This window comes from Grampus griseus (assembly GCF_964374135.1).
Source record: "Grampus griseus genome assembly, chromosome: 18".
Lineage (NCBI taxonomy): Eukaryota > Metazoa > Chordata > Mammalia > Artiodactyla > Delphinidae > Grampus > Grampus griseus.
This window is the reverse complement of record NC_139012.1, coordinates 62,469,160-62,487,593: the sequence shown is the minus strand read 5'-3', so window position 1 is coordinate 62,487,593 and position 18,434 is coordinate 62,469,160. Positions and strand designations below refer to the sequence as shown.

The 18,434-nt window shown below is 38.2% G+C and overlaps 1 protein-coding gene across 3 annotated transcripts; it reads left to right on the top strand.

Moving 5' to 3' along the window:
- Positions 1 to 1,566: 1,566 nt before the first annotated feature.
- SPRYD7 (SPRY domain containing 7) lies at positions 1,567 to 18,158 on the top strand. Of its 3 annotated transcripts, none has more exons than XM_082675824.1 (5): positions 1,567 to 1,733; positions 6,852 to 6,968; positions 9,164 to 9,330; positions 13,861 to 13,963; positions 17,264 to 18,158. In XM_082675824.1, the coding sequence occupies exons 1-5, from the start codon at positions 1,628 to 1,630 to the stop codon at positions 17,359 to 17,361; spliced, it is 591 nt and encodes a 196-aa protein (XP_082531950.1). In that variant the 5' UTR covers positions 1,567 to 1,627; the 3' UTR covers positions 17,362 to 18,158. The 3 variants fall into 3 exon arrangements, with proteins under 3 accessions (XP_082531950.1, XP_082531952.1, XP_082531951.1); XM_082675825.1 differs by lacking the exon at positions 1,567 to 1,733 and adding an exon at positions 3,357 to 3,462; XM_082675826.1 differs by lacking the exon at positions 13,861 to 13,963.
- Positions 18,159 to 18,434: the final 276 nt, after the last annotated feature.

The window sequence follows — 18,434 nt, the reverse complement described above, 5'->3', positions numbered from 1 at the left end:
CCTTTCAAGAATTCAATTAGATACAGATGTGAAAGAGTGCCTACCTCACACACAGGCAGAAAATTTTTGTTTCTGCAGCATTCTATTCAACTCCCCACTCCTTCCCAATGGAAAAAACTAGAACGTTAACACTTCTCAGAATATTGGTCAAGGTTTTCAGTAAAATAAAATTTCATGTGTAAAGTGATTACCAAGAAAGTACTTTATAGGCAGTGAGGGGTTCAGTAATCACCTTGGTTACCAATCCTATGATAACTAAATCTCAAAGTACAAAACTTGGAGGTTTTCATAAGTATTGTAATGAAAACACCATTTGTATAAACATCAGAGACCCAGGACCCAGAAAAAATTCTCCTATTCTGAGGAGAAAAATTCTCCATAAAGGATATTTGTACTCAGGTCACTAAAAAGTTGTGTAGAGGAACCCATTACATACTAAGGGGGCATTTCGCATCCAGTTTCACAAGACTTGAACCCTGGGGAAGACTTCAGGATGGAAACCTTATTTGGGAACAGAGGTTTGAGCCAGGTTAATTCTAGAGGTTGTCCCAGACCATCTCCAGACGCCAAATGATATCATAAGATGCAAAAATGGATCAGGGGCGGATGATCTAAGTAAGCACGGAGATGACAGGCGCTCGCCACGGGAGGATCCTACGTGGACGCAAGAAAGAACACGCGGTAGGAACTGAGTACTTCCCTTGGAGGCCCCGCAGCCTTCCCACTGCCCTCCGAGTTCCCATCACACTCATGAGAATCCGAATCCTCTGTCCACGAACAGGGTGAGCCTATTAGACGCCGGTCAAGAATCGCCCTCCCGCCCCAGAGGTCCCCTCCCGGGGTGGCTTCCTGGGCTCTCGCGGCCGCGCGGCACCAAAGGTCACGGAACGCCCATCTCTGCACCTAAAATGCAGCAGGACCGACAATTTAGAGCGCCGGGTGCATACCCACGGTGCAGTCACTAACAGCCATTACTTCCGGGCCCTGTGCGTCTGTTTAGGACTTGAGAAAACTCTTCAGAAACCCGCCACGGTAGGGGGGGCGTGATGGGGGTGTGTGGCGGAGGCTCTCCCAGGAGGCAAATTTCTCTCACTCCGGGACGCGCGGGGGAAACCGTGGGGCTCTTCTAAATCAGCTCCCACTCCCCCAGCCAGATTTGCCTCTGTCAAGTCATCCCTAAAGATAACGTCGAAGTGGGGGGACACAGTTTTAAGAATACAGCACCCGAAGACCCCTGCGCTTCTGTAAAGACCAGACAAGCTCGCGCGGCCGTCAATATCGGCACACAGACTGGGCGGCCCGAAAGGAAAAGTCTCCTGCGCGCAGGCGCACGCCGTCCCCCGCCCGTCCGGCACGCGCTCCGCCTCGCCTCGCCACTAGCCCCGCCCCCCGGCTCGGCCCCGCCCCTCCAGCCGGTCCTCCGTATCTTCCGCCCTAGCTGGCTTCGCCTCAGCTTGCGCTGCGCCCTCCCGGCCTGCGGCGTTGCGGTACCGGCCTCCGCGCTCCACCCAGACGCCCTCCGGCGCTCGGGAGGGGGCGGGAGGCGGAGCAGAGGGGTGGGGGTGGGGGGTGTCGCCGCGGTCTAGGCGCGGTAGGCAGTGGCGGCGGCGTCGGAGGTCCCTGAGATATGGCCGCCTCGGTGTTCTGCTGCCTGCGGTGCTGCAGAGATGGCGGGACGGGCCACATCCCTCTGAAGGAGATGCCGGCCGTGCAGCTGGACACGCAGCACATGGGTAAGGGCTCTCCCTTCCCCAGACCCAGCGGCCCACCCCGGGTCGGGCGCGGCTGGTCGGGGTCAGCCTGGAGTTACGAGGACCGCACGCTGCCGGGCCCCGCCGGGCTCCGCGCCCTGTCCCTCACCCTGTGACGCTGCCCTGGACCCGGTTTGGCCTCGCGGGTCTCCTCCAGACTCCGGCCGACCCCACCTCGGCCCGGCTCTGCGTTCAGAGCTGCGCAGCCCTGTCAGCTCCTGTCTTGGGAAGATGGGTGTGTGGACCTACCCGTTTCCACAGCAGTGTCCTCCCGGCTGCCGCCTCCTGGGACTCGTGTAAGACGTCACCTTCGAGGGGAGTGGGGAGGACTCTGTTCTCCTCCTACAATGCTCCACTGCCTAGCTCCAGTCCAGTCCCACACATTTTCGGAAAGCTTCAGCTGTCCTCGGCTCCTTCCTCTGCCCTGACAGCTTTCTCTTAGCCCATCATTTATCGGTTGTTTTATTGGAAATGATTTTCCTCTCATCTCCTAAAGTCAAAACAAGGCAAGTTGCAGAAGCCTGAAGCCACCGCTCAGGTCACAACCTGTCATTTCAACGAAAACCTCCCACTGTCCGACCCCTGTTAGTCACGCTTAGAGGTGTTGTAATTTCTCCTGACCGGCCTCTTCCCAGCAGGTCAGGCTATTGCAGAAATAAAACAGCGCTTTGCTTCTTCGCATCTGTGTTTTTTCCTTCCACTGTCAAATGAGCTTACAGCTTCTCTCCTAACGTTCTTCTCCTCCCCTCTGTAGCCTCTTTTACCACCTTATTATTTCTGTTCTTAGACTTGTCCCATGTAGTTCCATGCTTCTGGAATATGGTTCTAGAAGGAGAGATTTCCCACTATAATTACTTCAGAATACTGTTTTTTTTGCGGATTATTCTCTTCAAAGTATACATCTGCACTTTCAGTTTTCCCCACATCTCTCTTTGGCTAAAGGACAGTGCATTGAAATAACAAAGGGAACTCTTAATATTTATAGCAAAACCCTCTCCCGCCCAGATTCTCTATAATTCTGGAAATACTCTGCTCATTATATGTCTGTAGCATGTACTAAATCACAGATGTGATAATTGTTTACCACTTTGTATGTGGGTATTTTAATTCTTAGATATCCCAAGTATAATATAGACCCCTGATACATAAATATATATGTATGTATATCTCTTTATTTCTTATTCATCATCATTTATAGACAGTTGTTCAAATTCTATAATTTCCCTCAGAAAATGTTTCCATTTCATTTATTCGTTCACCCAACGGATATTTATTGGCTGATGTTATACGGTAGGCATTGTTTTAGATGCTAGGAACACAGTAAAGGAAAACCACGCGTAGATCCTGGAGCATATGGTCAGCTTTAGCTCTTTCTATCTCTACTGCCAAACTCCTGAATTACTACAATCTGCTCTTTAAAGTATTCCTTTTCTCTAGTCTCTTCTTCCACGAAGAACCGGTCACTTGTACTCATTCCACTATGTTCTCCTTTTTCCAGAGCTGCCCAGCATCTTTCAGTAGAGTAATGTCATCCCCCATTACCATCTGCGTGGAAACTTTTCTTAACCTGTCTTCCAGTAAATTCAAATTCTTCAATCACAGAAGAAGCATGATTTTAGAAAGCAAATAATATAAGAGGAGAGGCTCATCAAGTTAGGAACAGGTTTCAAGCATCAGTTGATCTTAAGTTGAAATATGAGAAGCACACTGAGTGAGTATGCATGTATTTGGATATGTGAAAGGCTGTATTAGGTCACCTAAAGAATGTGATTGCCGTTTTTTGTTAAGAAAATAGTCTATACACGTCATATGCAAATGAATGTTGTCTCTTTCAAAGTTGTCACTTACTTTGGTGATGCTGCATCACTTAAAACGATTTGGAATTCCTCTTGGGAATTTCTGTGGAGCAGTTTTTATAAATATCCTCATTTTTGCCACAACCTCCATATTTAATTGTGAATTGACTTTTTAGAAATAAATGTCTTCCAAGGTAGCTACTTTGAAAGGGATGCCGTTCATTTGGAAATGTCTAATGTTTTTTAAAAAATACACTTCGGCTATGTTTATATGTGTTCTGGCTATACTCAAATTTGCCTTGGCTTTCTAAGCAATCTTGATAATTAATGAAACTGTACAAATCACATAGATCCAAGTGTAGGATATCTTTGTACTTAAAAAAGAGAAATGGAATAAGCTTAAGATAATTCTCCAGTGATTCACAAACACTCTAAAATGTTCTGTGAATATATCCATCTTTCTGTATAAAACATCTCAGTACCTAGCAGAATGCCTTGGAGATAAGAAATGAGATTGAAGTAAGAGAATAATAGCATATTCAGAGTTGGTTCTGTGGTTCCAACTCAGATATGTACGAGAACCAAAAAGTATTGCTGGGTATGAAAAAAAAAACATTTATTTGCGTAGTTCTTTGAAATGTTTTTCACTTAGGATGCTTTCAGTTACAAGCTGTAAAACCTGCAACTCAAAACAGTTGAAACAATGAAGGAAATTTATTGGTTCATGTAAATTTAAAAAGTACAAAAGCAGCACTATCTTCAGGAAGACTCAGTGCTGCTAAGGACTGAGCTTCTTTTCATCTCTTTCCTCTGTCTTCTGCTGCTTGTTCCTGAAGGCTGGCATCCATGATAACTTACAGCCTCTCCCTGGGCTGTAGGCTTCCTCATTCAGATCCAGCAAGAATGAGAGAATCTTTATCCCTTCATTCTCTCTGCAAAAGTCCTGAGACTATCTCTGATGGTAGTGGCTTAGGTCATATAACCGTTTTTCACTCAGTCAGTGTGGCCAGGAAATGTGGAATGCACTGATTAACTTAACCTAGGTCAAAGCTGTACCCCTGAAACCAGAGATTGAGTCAGCTTCCTTGGAACTGTTTTGATCTCCAGAGCAAAGTCTGTTGGGAAAGGGAAAACAGATACTACATGTCCACTTCACAGTACTTAGCAGAGCATATTCATTCAATTCTGTATCAGTTATTTGTCGAGCGTCTGCTGGATGCCAAGGACTCCATGGTCTTTGCCATCAAGGAGGAGCTGGGCCCTGGATGTTCTCCAGTTGAAACTGCTGAGGTATATGGGGCAGCCAGATGTAAATTATGTATAAAGACACTTTCCCAGAATCTGCGGTTTAACATTTGTAATTAGAAAAAAAAAAGGATGCTAATAAGTTTTTAATAATCATATAATAGGATCTTAGTTTTACCTTAAATAAGAGAGTGTCCTTCTTAAATCAACCAGTTTAGAATTGTGATAAAATCTGAAAATTTGGTATTTCTCTTATGTATTTGTCCCAAATAATTTTTTAAGTATGAATTCAACAGTGAGTTAATGAGAGACCTGCCTCCCTGTTAATACCTTTTGTTACTATGTTCTAGTTTTATTTAACCCCCTCTGGAGGAGTTCCCTACAGTTCTCACAGCCAGATCTGCTTGGCTTGTACACTTACTACCAGAAAAGTCATACTGGTTACGGATCTTGGGAATCACATGCCTCGATGTTACGGGATATTTCTTACGTATTAGAATTTTGTTAACTTTCTTCATGTTCTCTGATAAGCTTTCCTAAATCAATATTTGGAAGAGAATTGGTATTGGAGTCACATTATGAAGAGACTTTTTCTCACTCTCATCTATCAAATGTTACTTGAACTAAAATTTTCCATGAAAATACAATGCATTTAATGATGTTGAAATCTTGTTTACATATTTGCAATATGATTGACAGCAGCTATCTTACAAACATTTTTAAAATCCTAAAATTAGCATTTTTCCATGACAGCAATTTCTTTTTTTTTTTTTTAATTTATTTTTGGCTGCGTTGGGTCTTCATTGCTGGGCCCGGGCTTTCTTTAGTTGTGGCGAACGGGGGCTACTCTTCGTTGTGGTGCGCGGGCTTCTCATTGCAGTGGCTTCTCTTGTTGTGGAGCATGGGCTCTAGGCACGCAGGCTCAGTAGCTGTGCCTCGCGGATTCTAGAGCGCAGGCTCAGTAGTTGTGGCTCATGGGCTTAGCCCCTCCGCGGCATGTGGGATCTTCCCGGACCAGGGCTCGAACCCGTGTCCCGTGTATTGGCAGGCGGGTTCTTACCCACTGTGCCACCAGGGAAGCCCCATTTTTTTTTTTTCTCTTTTGGCTCAGTTGGGACTTCGTTGCTGTGTGCGGGCTTTCTCTAGTTGCAGTGAGCGGGGGCTGCTCTTCGTTGTGGTGTGCGGGTTTCTCATTGTGGTGGCTTCTCTTGTTGCGGAGCATGGATTCTTGGTGCGTGGGCTTCAGTAGTTGTGGCTTTGGGCTCTAGAGTGCACGCTCTGTAGTTGTGGTGCACAGGCTTAGTTGCTCCGCGGCATGTGGGATCTTCCCGGACCAGGGATCGAACCCGTGTCCCCTGCATTGCCAGGCAGATTCTCAACCACTGCGCCACCAGGGAAGCCCCGTGTCAGCTGTTTCAAGAACATAGATGTATGTTCCTTTCTGTGTTCCATTCATCTTCAGTTCTTACTTGACCAAAGCACTAGCATAGGACCTTGTACCTAGTAGACATTCAGTCAGTTTTTAGCAGATTGATTTGTTTAGATTGAACTGAAAATGGTACTAATTTGCCAGTTTCTTTCAAGTGTTTATGTTTTTATTTAAATCAAGATATTTATGAAATCATCAAATTGATTCATTGGCTAAAATTTAAGAAAGTCTGCTTCTGGGAGTTCCCTGGTGGCCTAGTGGTTAGGATTCTGGGCTTTCAATGCCGTGGTCCGGGGTTCGGGGAACTGAGATCCCGCAAGACACGTGGTGCAGCCAAAAAAAAAAAGTCTACTTCTACCTTAAAAGTGTTTCAAATATTCAGTATAATTCAGAATTATTATTTGAAACTGCCTAATTAAACAAGATTTCTAGCCACAAATTAATATTAATGTTCTCCCAGGAAAAAAGTAAATTAAATATTTTAAATAATTTATCAGTATTTTTATATTTCAAAGTATATATAGTCTCCCTATTTTTTGGAGACCAAGAGTTAAAAGTGAAACAAATTAACCTTGATTGTTGGTTAAGAGAATGTAAAACTTTACACAGTGTCTATATTCTTTTGTTTAGGAACGGATGTTGTCATTGTAAAAAATGGAAGAAGAATATGTGGAACAGGAGGTTGTTTAGCCAGTGCACCTTTACATCAAAACAAAAGCTACTTTGAATTCAAAATCCAGTCCACAGGTTGGTATAATGGTACTTGACTATTAAAAGTCCTAATTATTCAAAATATGAGGAGTAATTTTCAATATGTGAAAAAGATTAATGAGGTAATTAAAAAAACACCAAACGCTTACTTAGAAGACCATTTTCTTCCACATCTTATTGTGTGATCCTGGTTTAATTAGTCAATTTCGTTATATTAGGTTCAGTTTTCTCATCTATAAAATGGATTACAGGAGCTGCCCTTCCTGCCTCACATGAGCTATATATATGAAAGTGTTTAAAAGACACAACATACTGGAACAGTTTAAGGCACAAGCATTATTATTAATATGGTTAATTATTAGTGGCAGCTAGATGAACCATTTCATTTGGTCAAGCATATAAGGTGTAGACTCTTGCTGTTTTATCTTAGGATAAAATTAAACTTATGATCCTGAGGTTTTCTCTTAACTCTTGTTAAGATTCCCTGATTCAGTGTCTTCTGAAGCAATTGGCAGATTTAGAATTCTGATAGAAGTCTAAAGTCTCTTTAAAAATTTATGAATCTGTACACCTGAAACTAACACAATATTGTAAATCAACTATACTTCAATTAAAAATTAAAAAAAATTTTTTTTAATTCTGAAGTTTCTTTAGTTGTATAGCAATTCTACATGAGTATTATGATAGTTATTAATTAGTTAACTTGTGGCAGTGTTGAATATGGGGAAATTTTTTTAAGGCTTTATTATAAAGAAATGTCTAGTGAAACATGGCATGAGTAATATACGTACAGAATTGGAAATCTAGAGTGGAGTAAATTAATTCTGTTCTTACTCTTACTTGAATGACATAAAATATTCCTCTGGGGCTTGTTTTTTAAATTCATTTTAAATACTGATTTTTCTTAAGTGTGTGAAATAAATTTGAATCTGTCCTCCATTCCATTCTTTTGTAAGTTAACTCACTGGCTGCATAATGTCTCTGGTTACTGTAATCTTCTCAAGTATAACATACCTTTTCTCAAGAGAAGCAGATAGTTCCTTGAGCCTGAAATGTAATACAAATTTTTATGTGGATTTTCTATAAAGGGTGCTATCCTCAATAATATCTCTAGAATAAGTGCATTATTGGAGTTTGTAGCATTGTTCCCTCAATGAAAGCTTCAGGCAGTTGTGCCCAAGTGTATCACAGTGTGCACAGTTCTTTAGGAGTAAGGGGACTCTGTAACCCTGTCTAGAACTGTTGTCCCATGAAATTAGTATTATCACTTGCTGTCACTCTTGTCCCACCTTGGAGGATAAATTATATAATCAAATTATTTAGGAGGCCAAGACAGTGAAGTCCAGAAATGCAGCTTTCTGATGGTCTCACTCAATCCAGGAAAACTGATTGATTGACAACATGGTCTTCAAACATTCTTTGATCTATAGAATTTCTCCTAACTGATTTTGATAAAAACTGAGAAGGAAACCCTTTGAGATGTAACCAGGAGTTGTAGGTATTCTGTTAGATTAAGAAGAGAGCTGCTTGCTTTAAAAGTCAATTTAGACCAAAAGGTTTTAAACTCATGAACTTAAGGTATTGGATAAGAAAATGATTTTACACTTTATCATTATTTTTCTCCTCTCCATGATACTGACCAGGTCATATATTATTTGTCACATATTATAGATGCAAAAAGTAAAGACAATAAATTCCTGCTTCTCAGACGTGGTGCTTGAAATAGAACCCCAGGCCATTTATATTCATTGTGTAGCTTTTTAATAATATTTTTAGAGAATAATAATAATAATAATGACAATAGTTAGTATCTTTTAAAAATACTTCCTCTGTGCTTTACTTACCCATTTTTTTTTAATACTTACACTGTTGCAAGTGCTTTACTTGGATGATCTTGCTGTATCTTCTGATAACTTTAAGAGGATAGTACTGTTAGAATCCATAGTTCACAGGTGAGGAAGCAGGGGGAGGTTAAGTAACTTGCCCAAGATGACATAGCAAAGTCAGAATTTAAACCTAGGTAGTACAACTCCAGGGCCCACTCGCTTATCTCCCAGGCTGTACTACATCTGCAGGAGAACATGGTATAGTTTGCAAACTACTTTTAAAAGAATTTTTTAAACATTAACAAAAAAATAGTTTAGTGATAATATGCCACTTTCTTTAAAAACAACTCCTTTCATATTTGTATACTGCAGATTTGGGGAGCATTTAAATTATTATATTTTTAGGAATCTGGGGTATTGGTGTTGCAACTCAGAAAGTTAACTTGAATCAGATCCCTCTTGGCCGAGATGTGCATAGTCTGGTGATGAGAAATGATGGAGCCCTATATCACAACAATGAGGAGAAAAATAGGCTGCCAGCAAACAGCCTTCCACAGGAGGGAGACGTGGTGGTGAGTTTTCTTGTGGAGTTGTTTTCCACTGTAAATTATTAAACTTGAACTGCTTTTAGTATTTCTACTTTTGCCTCTGAGTTTGTGGTTTGAATTCCAAAGCACCAGAATTGGATCTAATGAGGTAGTACATTTTCCAAAGAGAGCACTTGATGTCGATGCTGCTGCCTTACCTAACTGCCTTCTCCTTTCTAGAGCTGCCACTGGCCAGGAAAATAAGCGTGAACCCTTATTTCCATTTAAGGGAGAGTTGATGACAGGTTGGCTGCTGATCATTTCCTGCTTCTCTCACATAAAAGAAATCTTGGCCCACAATTTTAAAAGTTTGCTAACCCTTATATTAGAAAATATTAGGTATTTTTGCAGCTGGAGATCTCTTAGAGAAAAATTTGACATTTATTGCTTAATTTGTTATGAACTTCTGTTAAAGAAGTACAGCATTTTATCAGGAGCATTGGTCCTCGTTAAACATAACCTTACTAAACTTCCTTCACTTTCAGAACTCTTCAAAAAACTGACTCAATATTCTAAGGCTTGATTGTAGAAAACTTTTTTTGGAAAGCAGGGGATAGAAGGAGTTACATATTATTGACTTCTCTGATTTTATTCCCAACTAGATATATTTAAGTCTCTACCAAAGCCACCCTATTGAAAATGTAATCCAGAGATCCCTTTCTGCCTTTTTCCAGATACTTCCTCTCAAACAGTGTTGTCCAAGAACCTTATACACTGAGTTCAGGCCATTAGCTATTGACTGAGAACAGAGTTCTTGGGTCTCCCTATGCAGAGACTTCGGTTCCTGGCTCTCATACCAAGTTGAAAGGAATCTGTAAACAATTAGAAAGAGTTTCTAATAATAAGATAAAACAGACAGGGTAAATCCAGGTTATTGAATTAAAGAAGTATACAATATTTTGAAAAGAGTGAAGGAAGATGTGGAAATGATTTTTAATTATGGTCTGATCTTTTATGCAATTTAAAAAATGTGGGGCTTCCCTGGTGGCACAGTGGTTGAGAGTCCGCCTGCCGATGCAGGGGACACGGGTTCATACCCCGGTCCGGGAAGATCCCACATGCCGCGGAGCAGCTGGGCCCGTGAGCCATGACTGCTGAGCCTGAGTGTCTGGAGCCTGTGCTCCGCATCGGGAGAGGCCACAACAGTGAGAGGCCCGCGTACTGCAAAAAAAAAAAAAAAAAAAAAGTGAAGAAGAGTCTTCAAATAGGTAAATTATTGAAAGTATGTTTTTCCTAAATTAACTAAAGGAAACTAAAGGCATAAACCATTTTTAAAATCTGCTTTTCCTTTCGAATAGTTGGTTCTGTGTTTGTAGGTCATTGCCAGATACCCATAATGTAGAACACCCTTATTCAAATGGTTATTTCGTGGAAGAGAATCTTGAAGTCAGGTTGGTGCCGTCAACCTGTTTATACTAAAAAATGAAATTCAAACATAAGATAGGTTAATCAGTAACAAATGTTTTTCTTTGTTGATATACTGAACTTCTACTGTATGTTATTCTTGCCTTCCTGTCTCATTCCCTGAGGTGACTGATACCTCAAATTGACAGATTTAAGAATGTCATTTTTAGTCTGTCAGCATTATTAAATTAGACTTTGAGGGACTTCCCTGATGGCGCAGTGGTTAAGAATCCGTCTGCCAACGCAGGGGACACGGGTTCGATCCCTGGTCCCGGAAGATCCGGCATGCTGCAGAGCAACCGAGCCCGTGCACCACAACTACTGAGCCTGCTCTCTAGAGCCCGTGAGCCACAACTGCTGAGCTTACGTGCTGCAGCTACTGAAGCCTGTGCGCCTAGAGCCCATGCTCCACAACAAGAGAAGCCACTGCAGTGAGAAGCCCACACACTGCAACGAAGAGTAGCCCCCGCTCGCCACAACTAGAGAAAGCCCACACAGAACAATGAAGACCCAATGCAGCCAAAAATTAAAATAAATAAATAAATTAGACTTTGAGTTTTTATGCCCATTCTGATAAAAGGAGGACTCAAAAAGATGAAATATAAGCAGAATCCTGAAAAGTAAAACATTATCCTACTCTATTAACTTTATCTTCCTAGTTTAAACATTTGAGAACAAATTTCACTAAATTACTGACAATAGCATAGGAAAAGAGGAATGAATTATAAGACAGGAAAAACATTCTCATGTGTAGAATTTCAGTCATATACCATTCTCTCAGGAGAATCAAGAAAAACAAGCTTTCAACATCTAACCAAATGATTGTATTTATACAGTAATAATAGTACCAACAGGGCCTACTATAGCACCAGGGAGGCATTCCTGAAACAGCTTATGCTTATTTTTTCCTTTTATATATAGTTTAGAAAAGTGCAGATTACATTTTAAAATTGCTGTTTTCAGTTTAATTTCAGAGAAGTTTCATAAACATTCTGTGTAACAATAATAATAATAGCAAACACTTCTCTAGCATCTATTATGGGCCAGAATGGCTTTAAGTGCCTGGCAGGGATTAAATTGTTTAATCCTCTTAATGACCCTGTGAAATAGGTGGTATTATTACCATTTTACAGATTAGAAGTTAAGTAATAACTTCTTATTTGGAGTGATCTCAGGCAGTCTAATTTCAGAGTCGCTTCACCAAACCTGCAAATAATTATTGATAAATCCTTAGAACACATCACATTTCTCGGTATCATTATGAGAGAGTCAAACCTAGTTTCTAGAGCATATAAAAGGACAGATTAAGGGAATTCCCTGGCAGTCCAGTGGTTAGGACTCAGCACTTCCACTGCAGGGGCCATGGGTTCGATCCCTGGTCGGGGAACTAAAATCCCTCATGCACGTGGCACAGCCAAAAAAAAAAAAAAAAGGACAGATTAAGTTAGAAAATACTTGAACTTAAACTCTGCTGCTGGAGGGCAGGGGTTCTCACATCCTTCCTCGCTTCTCTCTCGGGTGCTGGGTATTGGTGCTGGAGGGAGGGGTTGAAAATTTGCTTGCTTGCAGTAGGTGATGCTGCCAGCAGGTGGGGAAGGGTGCCCAGACTACAGCCTGCTGATCTGAACTGCTAGATTCCCAGTAATCCTGTAAAGGGAGTAACACACTGCTTTTTATGGAATCATGTTATTTATTTATTTTTGTAATCATGTTTTCTAAATGAAAACAGACGACTTCATTAAAAAAGCTAATCCTAGCCATCACTTAGCTTTATTATTTAAGTACGTAAACTGAAGTGAAACAAAAGCAGCATTTATCTTTCTGTTTAGTCTAACCCTGGCCTTACTAAGATTTGAGAATCTTTTATAGCACTTAACACATTGACTCATCTGGGCCTTTGCTATCTTAACTGGAAAGTGAGGGAGTTAAGACTACATCATCTGTAAGATGTTTTTCTACCTTTAAAAGCTTGTAGGTTCATATAATTTATCCACAGTCAGAAATCCTTGAAGTGGTTGCTTCTTGGTCTGTGATGGTTTTTGAAAGGTCTCCACTGTCTATTCTTAATTCTTCAAAGTAAAGCTCTCTTTTTGTCATCAATTAGTAAATATTGTACAAAGTCTTAAAGAGAGTTTTAAAAGTATAAAAGTTCTTAAAAGTTTTGAAGTTTTGAATTGCGTGGCAATTAAGAATAAGTTTTCCGAAGCCATACTGCATGAGGTTAAATCCCAGCTCTGCCACTTTCTAACTGTGCAAACTCAGGTGAATTATGTGACCTCTCTGTGCTTTAGCTACCTCATCTGTAAAATGGGGATAATAAAAATACCTATCTTACGAGGATTAAATGAGTAAATACGAAGTGCCTAGAATAGTGTTTGGTACATAATACAGATTATTTGTTTTCCAGCATTAATAATAATAATTGTTATTAATTGTGATTTGTGTACCATTAATAATGTACAAAGTAATATATTTTTATTCTATTGTCTTTTTAAAGTCTTTTGAGCTGTTGTTTTTCTATTTTTCAACTTGACACTAATTACCAATTATATGCAGTTGTAAATACCCACTTTACCTTGGTAATACACTTGACATATTTGAAGCCAAGGTAAAGAGATACAGAAATATATCATTTCTTTTTGGAAATAAGTTGTATAAAGACAATTCATCACAATTGAAAGCAGTGACAGATAATAATCCCTAATGGTGAAAACTTCACTGTTTTCCCCCCTTGAGATCAAATTCTGTATATAAAGAGCAGTGTTTTCTATATGAGTTTAAAAGGTCTCTTTGTTTACAGTATATAGTACTTATATCATCTTAATATTCAAAATATAAAATCCAGATTATCTGAATATAATACTAAGATTTAGTTTTACCTTTAATGTGGACTCTCGGGATTTTACCTTTTTCCCCCCACATAATCACCACTAATTTTTTTTAGCTCAGTTCAAGTGAATTCTACCTAATTGTAAACCTTAATACAAGCTGTTGTGACCTTTTGCTTAGTTTTTTGTGTTTCCATGCTCCCCAATCAGTGCTTTCTGGCTATTCAGGTTTTTATGGAACATGTATATTTTTACCCATTTTAATATTTACTTTGCTTCCTAGGGTATTACATATGACCATGTAGAATTAAATGTATATTTGAATGGAAAAAACATGCATTGTCCAGCATCAGGTATACGAGGGACAGTGTATCCAGTTGTTTATGGTAAGCTAAAATATTGCTAAACATTATTAGATATATGTTAACTTTTGCTTAGCATTTTCATTAACTTTATAACTGTCATTCGGAAGGCTGGACAAGTTAATAAGGACCTCTGTAGTGTACTCAGTAGGTTATCACAATCCCACTTGACAGGACCAAGGAAAGTTTTTATTCCCCATATATTTAAAAAGTAAACTTGCTAAATACAATGATTATACTTAAATATGCAATAACCATATTCCCTTTTATATCATATAGTCTTATATTCTAGAAAGTTCCAAAAAGCTTTATGGAATTTACAAAAAGATATTTCTGCCATTTGTTAGAAAGAGTTAGATGGCCAGGAAATGTAATTGTAAAGAATATTTTGGAAATAGGGATGGGAATTTCATGTAGATTGAGCATTGGTTACCTTTATAAAATTACCTAAATGTTAAAACTCTTCTGAGAGAAATATTGACTTAGAATGGTTTCATATTGATTGTTTTGCTTTTGATAGCCATGTATGTGTAAGTACTATAGTTTCTGTACAAGTGTATCCCTCCAAGAATTGGGTTACTTAGAGATGACTCTGTACCAGTTAGTTACTTTAATTTTATTACAGAAAATTTCAAACATGTATAGAAGAGAATAGAATAATTAACTTTCATGTACCCATCACTCAACTTCAAACAATTATCAACTAGTAGCCAGTCACGTTTCATCCCCTCCCTGCAGTCCTCCTGTTCTTCATCTCCCCCTCCTTGTAGTATTTTGAGGCAAATGCCAGACATTATACCATTTTATTCTTAACTATTTTATTTGTATCTCTAAAAAATAAGGTGTCTCTCTTTATAAAAAATATACATAAGCACTGTGCCTTTATCACTCTATTCTTCATTTTTTATGTTATCAACTTTAAATCAACAGGTATATGATTTTTCTGCCTGTGGTTTTAGTTGCTTTAAAAACATTTTCTCATTTAATTACTTTAATCAATTAATCTAAGGATTTGAGCCATAATAAAAACAAATTGTTAACTTTTTTGTAGTAACTTACTGGAAAAATAGCAGTGTTTGTTCGGAATGGCAGAAAAATATACAGTAACAAATAAAAATATTTAATAATTTGATAATAACAGTCATAGCCTGTGCTTTATTTTAAGGTTTTCATTTATCTTCTTTTTTCCTAAATTATTACTTTTCAGTGATTTTTGCCTTCTATATCTTTGCATGTCTTTGCATGTAAAGGTGTATTTTTAAGCTTGATATAGGTTAGTGTATTTGCAATATTGGGTAAGCCTAAAAGAAATGTATTTACTTAAATACATGGGAATGTAGCTTAATATTCAAAATAGTTTAGTCTGAGAAATGAAATAAATATCAGTAGAATGACTGAGTTATAAATGAATATAGCAAATGAGATTTTTATTCTAAACTGTTTCTTTGATTTGGCATTATTTTTAATGTAATAAAGTTAAAGGTAATAAATTATATATAGTAATGTATTTTATAAATTGAAATTGATAAATCAGTCCAATTAAATCAAATATTTTAGCCAGATACTATCAAAGATAAAAATAAAATTCAAATTCCCTTACCCTTTGTCTTCTATCCTATCCCTAATCCTAGATCCATCCAGTCATTCATTTTGTCAGTTCTTGCGTTCAACCTATGGAGAGACAACACTGCATAACACTAAAGAAAAGTGTTGTTACATCTCTGCACATTCCAGACTTTCATTGTAGTTCTTGAATTCCCTATTCATTCTCCATAGATTGACCTCCCCTTCCAGTTTATAGAGAAACAGACCATCAGTGGTAAACTCCAGCTTTCCTCCCCATCCTCCTGAAGCTTTTCTGGATCTACTCCAGTCTTGCCTTCTTCCCATCCCATCTTAGAGGAAGTGGTGCCCTTCATGTTCAGAAAACTCAGTCTCTGGTCTAGATTTCAAACTCCCCGACTCTGGGACTTTACTGTCATTATTTCATCTCTGTCTCATGTCATCAACCTCTCTCTTCAATGTCTGTTGAACATTCTGAATCATTCTCATTCCAAAATACCCTCCCTTAAACTCGTACCCTCACCAGTCCTCTGTTTACCCTTCTCTATATGGCTGCATTTCTTATAGAATAGCTTCCATCACTGTTTATATTGTATCGTTCACCTGTTCTTCAACCGGTGTTGGTGCCTTTACCACCACTTCACTGAAGCCACCCTTGTTAAAATCACTAGTGATTCATGAATGTCAAATCCAGTACTTAACTTTTTTTCTGCATTTATTATTAAGTATAAAATACTAATGTGTATTAAACATATATGTGCAGTTTAACAAGTAGCTATAAAGTGAACACCCATATCATCACTATAGTCAAGATAATGAACATATTCATCACCCCTAAGTTTCCTCCTGCCCCCTTTTAATGCTTTCTACTCACCTCTCCCCACCCACCCCATGCAGCCACTATCTGCTTTCTGTCACTACAGATTATCTTGCATTTTTAGAGTATTATATAAATAGAATCATACAATTTGTATTCTTTTTTTTGTCTGGCTTCTTTTACTCAGCATAATTATTTTAAGATTTATCCATGTTGTAGCATGTATCAACAATTCATTGATTTTTATTACCAAGTAGTATTGTTCATTGTGTGGATATATCACAGTTGTTTTTTCCCTTCACCTGTTAATGGATATTTAGTTGTTTCCAGTTTTTGGCCATTACAAATAAAGGTGCTGTGAACATTCATGTACAAGGCTTTATGTGGATATATGCATTCATTTCTCTTGAGTAAATGCTGGTAAAAATATGTAGAAGCTAAATAAGGCCTGTAGTCTAATGAACAGTGTTAGTATCAGTGTTAGTTTTCTGGTTTGGATATTGTACTGTAGTTGTGTAAGATGTTACCACTAGGGGAAGCTGAGTGAAGGGTACACAGGACTTTCTGTATTATTTTTGCTACTCTTTGTGAATCTATAATTTTTTTAATAAAATATTTTTTAAGAAGTAATTTATCTTAATGTGTAAAATTGAGAAGATACGGGTAGGTAAGGAAGGAAAAACTCACATTACCGATATTTACATCATCTAGAAATAATTATTAGTAATATTTTGATGTATTTCCTTTCAGTGTTCTTGATAGATTTTATTCTTCATTGTGGTTATTTTTACCCAATAGGATCATGTTTTGTAACCTGGATAGCAGATGCGTTTATTCTTCCTGCCTATTAATGTTATGGCATTATGAAAACAGTTTATAATTTATGTATTCATTCAAATTAAGGTGTTTGCTTCTAATTTATTTTCTTTTTTTTCTATCTCTAGTTGATGACAGTGCAATTTTGGATTGCCAGTTCAGTGAATTTTATCATACTCCTCCACCTGGTTTTGAAAAGATATTATTTGAACAGCAGATCTTCTGAATGTATTTGTTTTTGAAACTTGTATTTCTGCACTGTTAAAAGTGTTTACCATTTAATAAAGCTTTACCTGACCTACAGATGACAGTATATCCTTAAAAATATGCTCGTTAATGGTGTCTAAGGAACCAAAGTATACAATATACCATCCTGAAGTTGTGATTTAAAATACTTAGGTTTTGTGATAATGAAATCAGCATTTGGGGCAGTTTATTTAATTCTTATTTAAATAAATATGACTGTGGGTTTGATTAACAGTATTAAATGGAAATACGTATATAGATATTTAAAAGGGAATCTTAACATAAAATATTTGTTTTGATAGAGATACAGAGTTGGGTGGAGGTTTTTGTCATTCTGAAGTGTAGACCTCATTAACTATTTTAAGTCTGCAGTCCAATAATTTTGTGTCTCAGTGTCTTTTTTATATAGAGTATAACAAAGTGACAAGTTTATGTTATTGGCAACTTCATTTTTGGCGATTTATTTACTATAAAATGTACCACTTTTCTTAAAATTTAAATTGCTTATTTTGTTTGTATGTCATTGCTTTTGATTTTCTTTGTGAAAGGAGATAAGTGTTGTAGTAGCTGTCAGAGTATTTTGTTGAAGACCGTCATGCTGTGTTACTTCAATACCTGAGTAAGTATTGGTTGATTGGTGATGTAGCCTACACAGCAGACATTTAGAATAGTATCATGCTTTCAACTTAAGTGGAAATGAGATTATTCTTTTAAGGACTTTTATTTAAATGTGCATTTTTCTGTAAGGAATAATAAAATATTAGTAATTAAGGACTATTCAGTAGTATATTAAATACATGTTCTTCCTGTTTTGTTAATTATACAGTAATTCACTTCACCCTTGATTATTTCAGAAGTTTGGAGATAAGTGAATTCTCTCCACGACCCTGAGCCTTTGCCTAGTTTTCAGGAAGAATCCCTGACCTTTAGATAACACCCTACTAAGCTGAACAAATCACTTTCTATATCTGGTACAGTCTCCTTTCCAGATGGGCATGCAAAGGATGCATGCATTTCACTCCTTTACCAACGTGGAGCAGTATGTTGTACTAG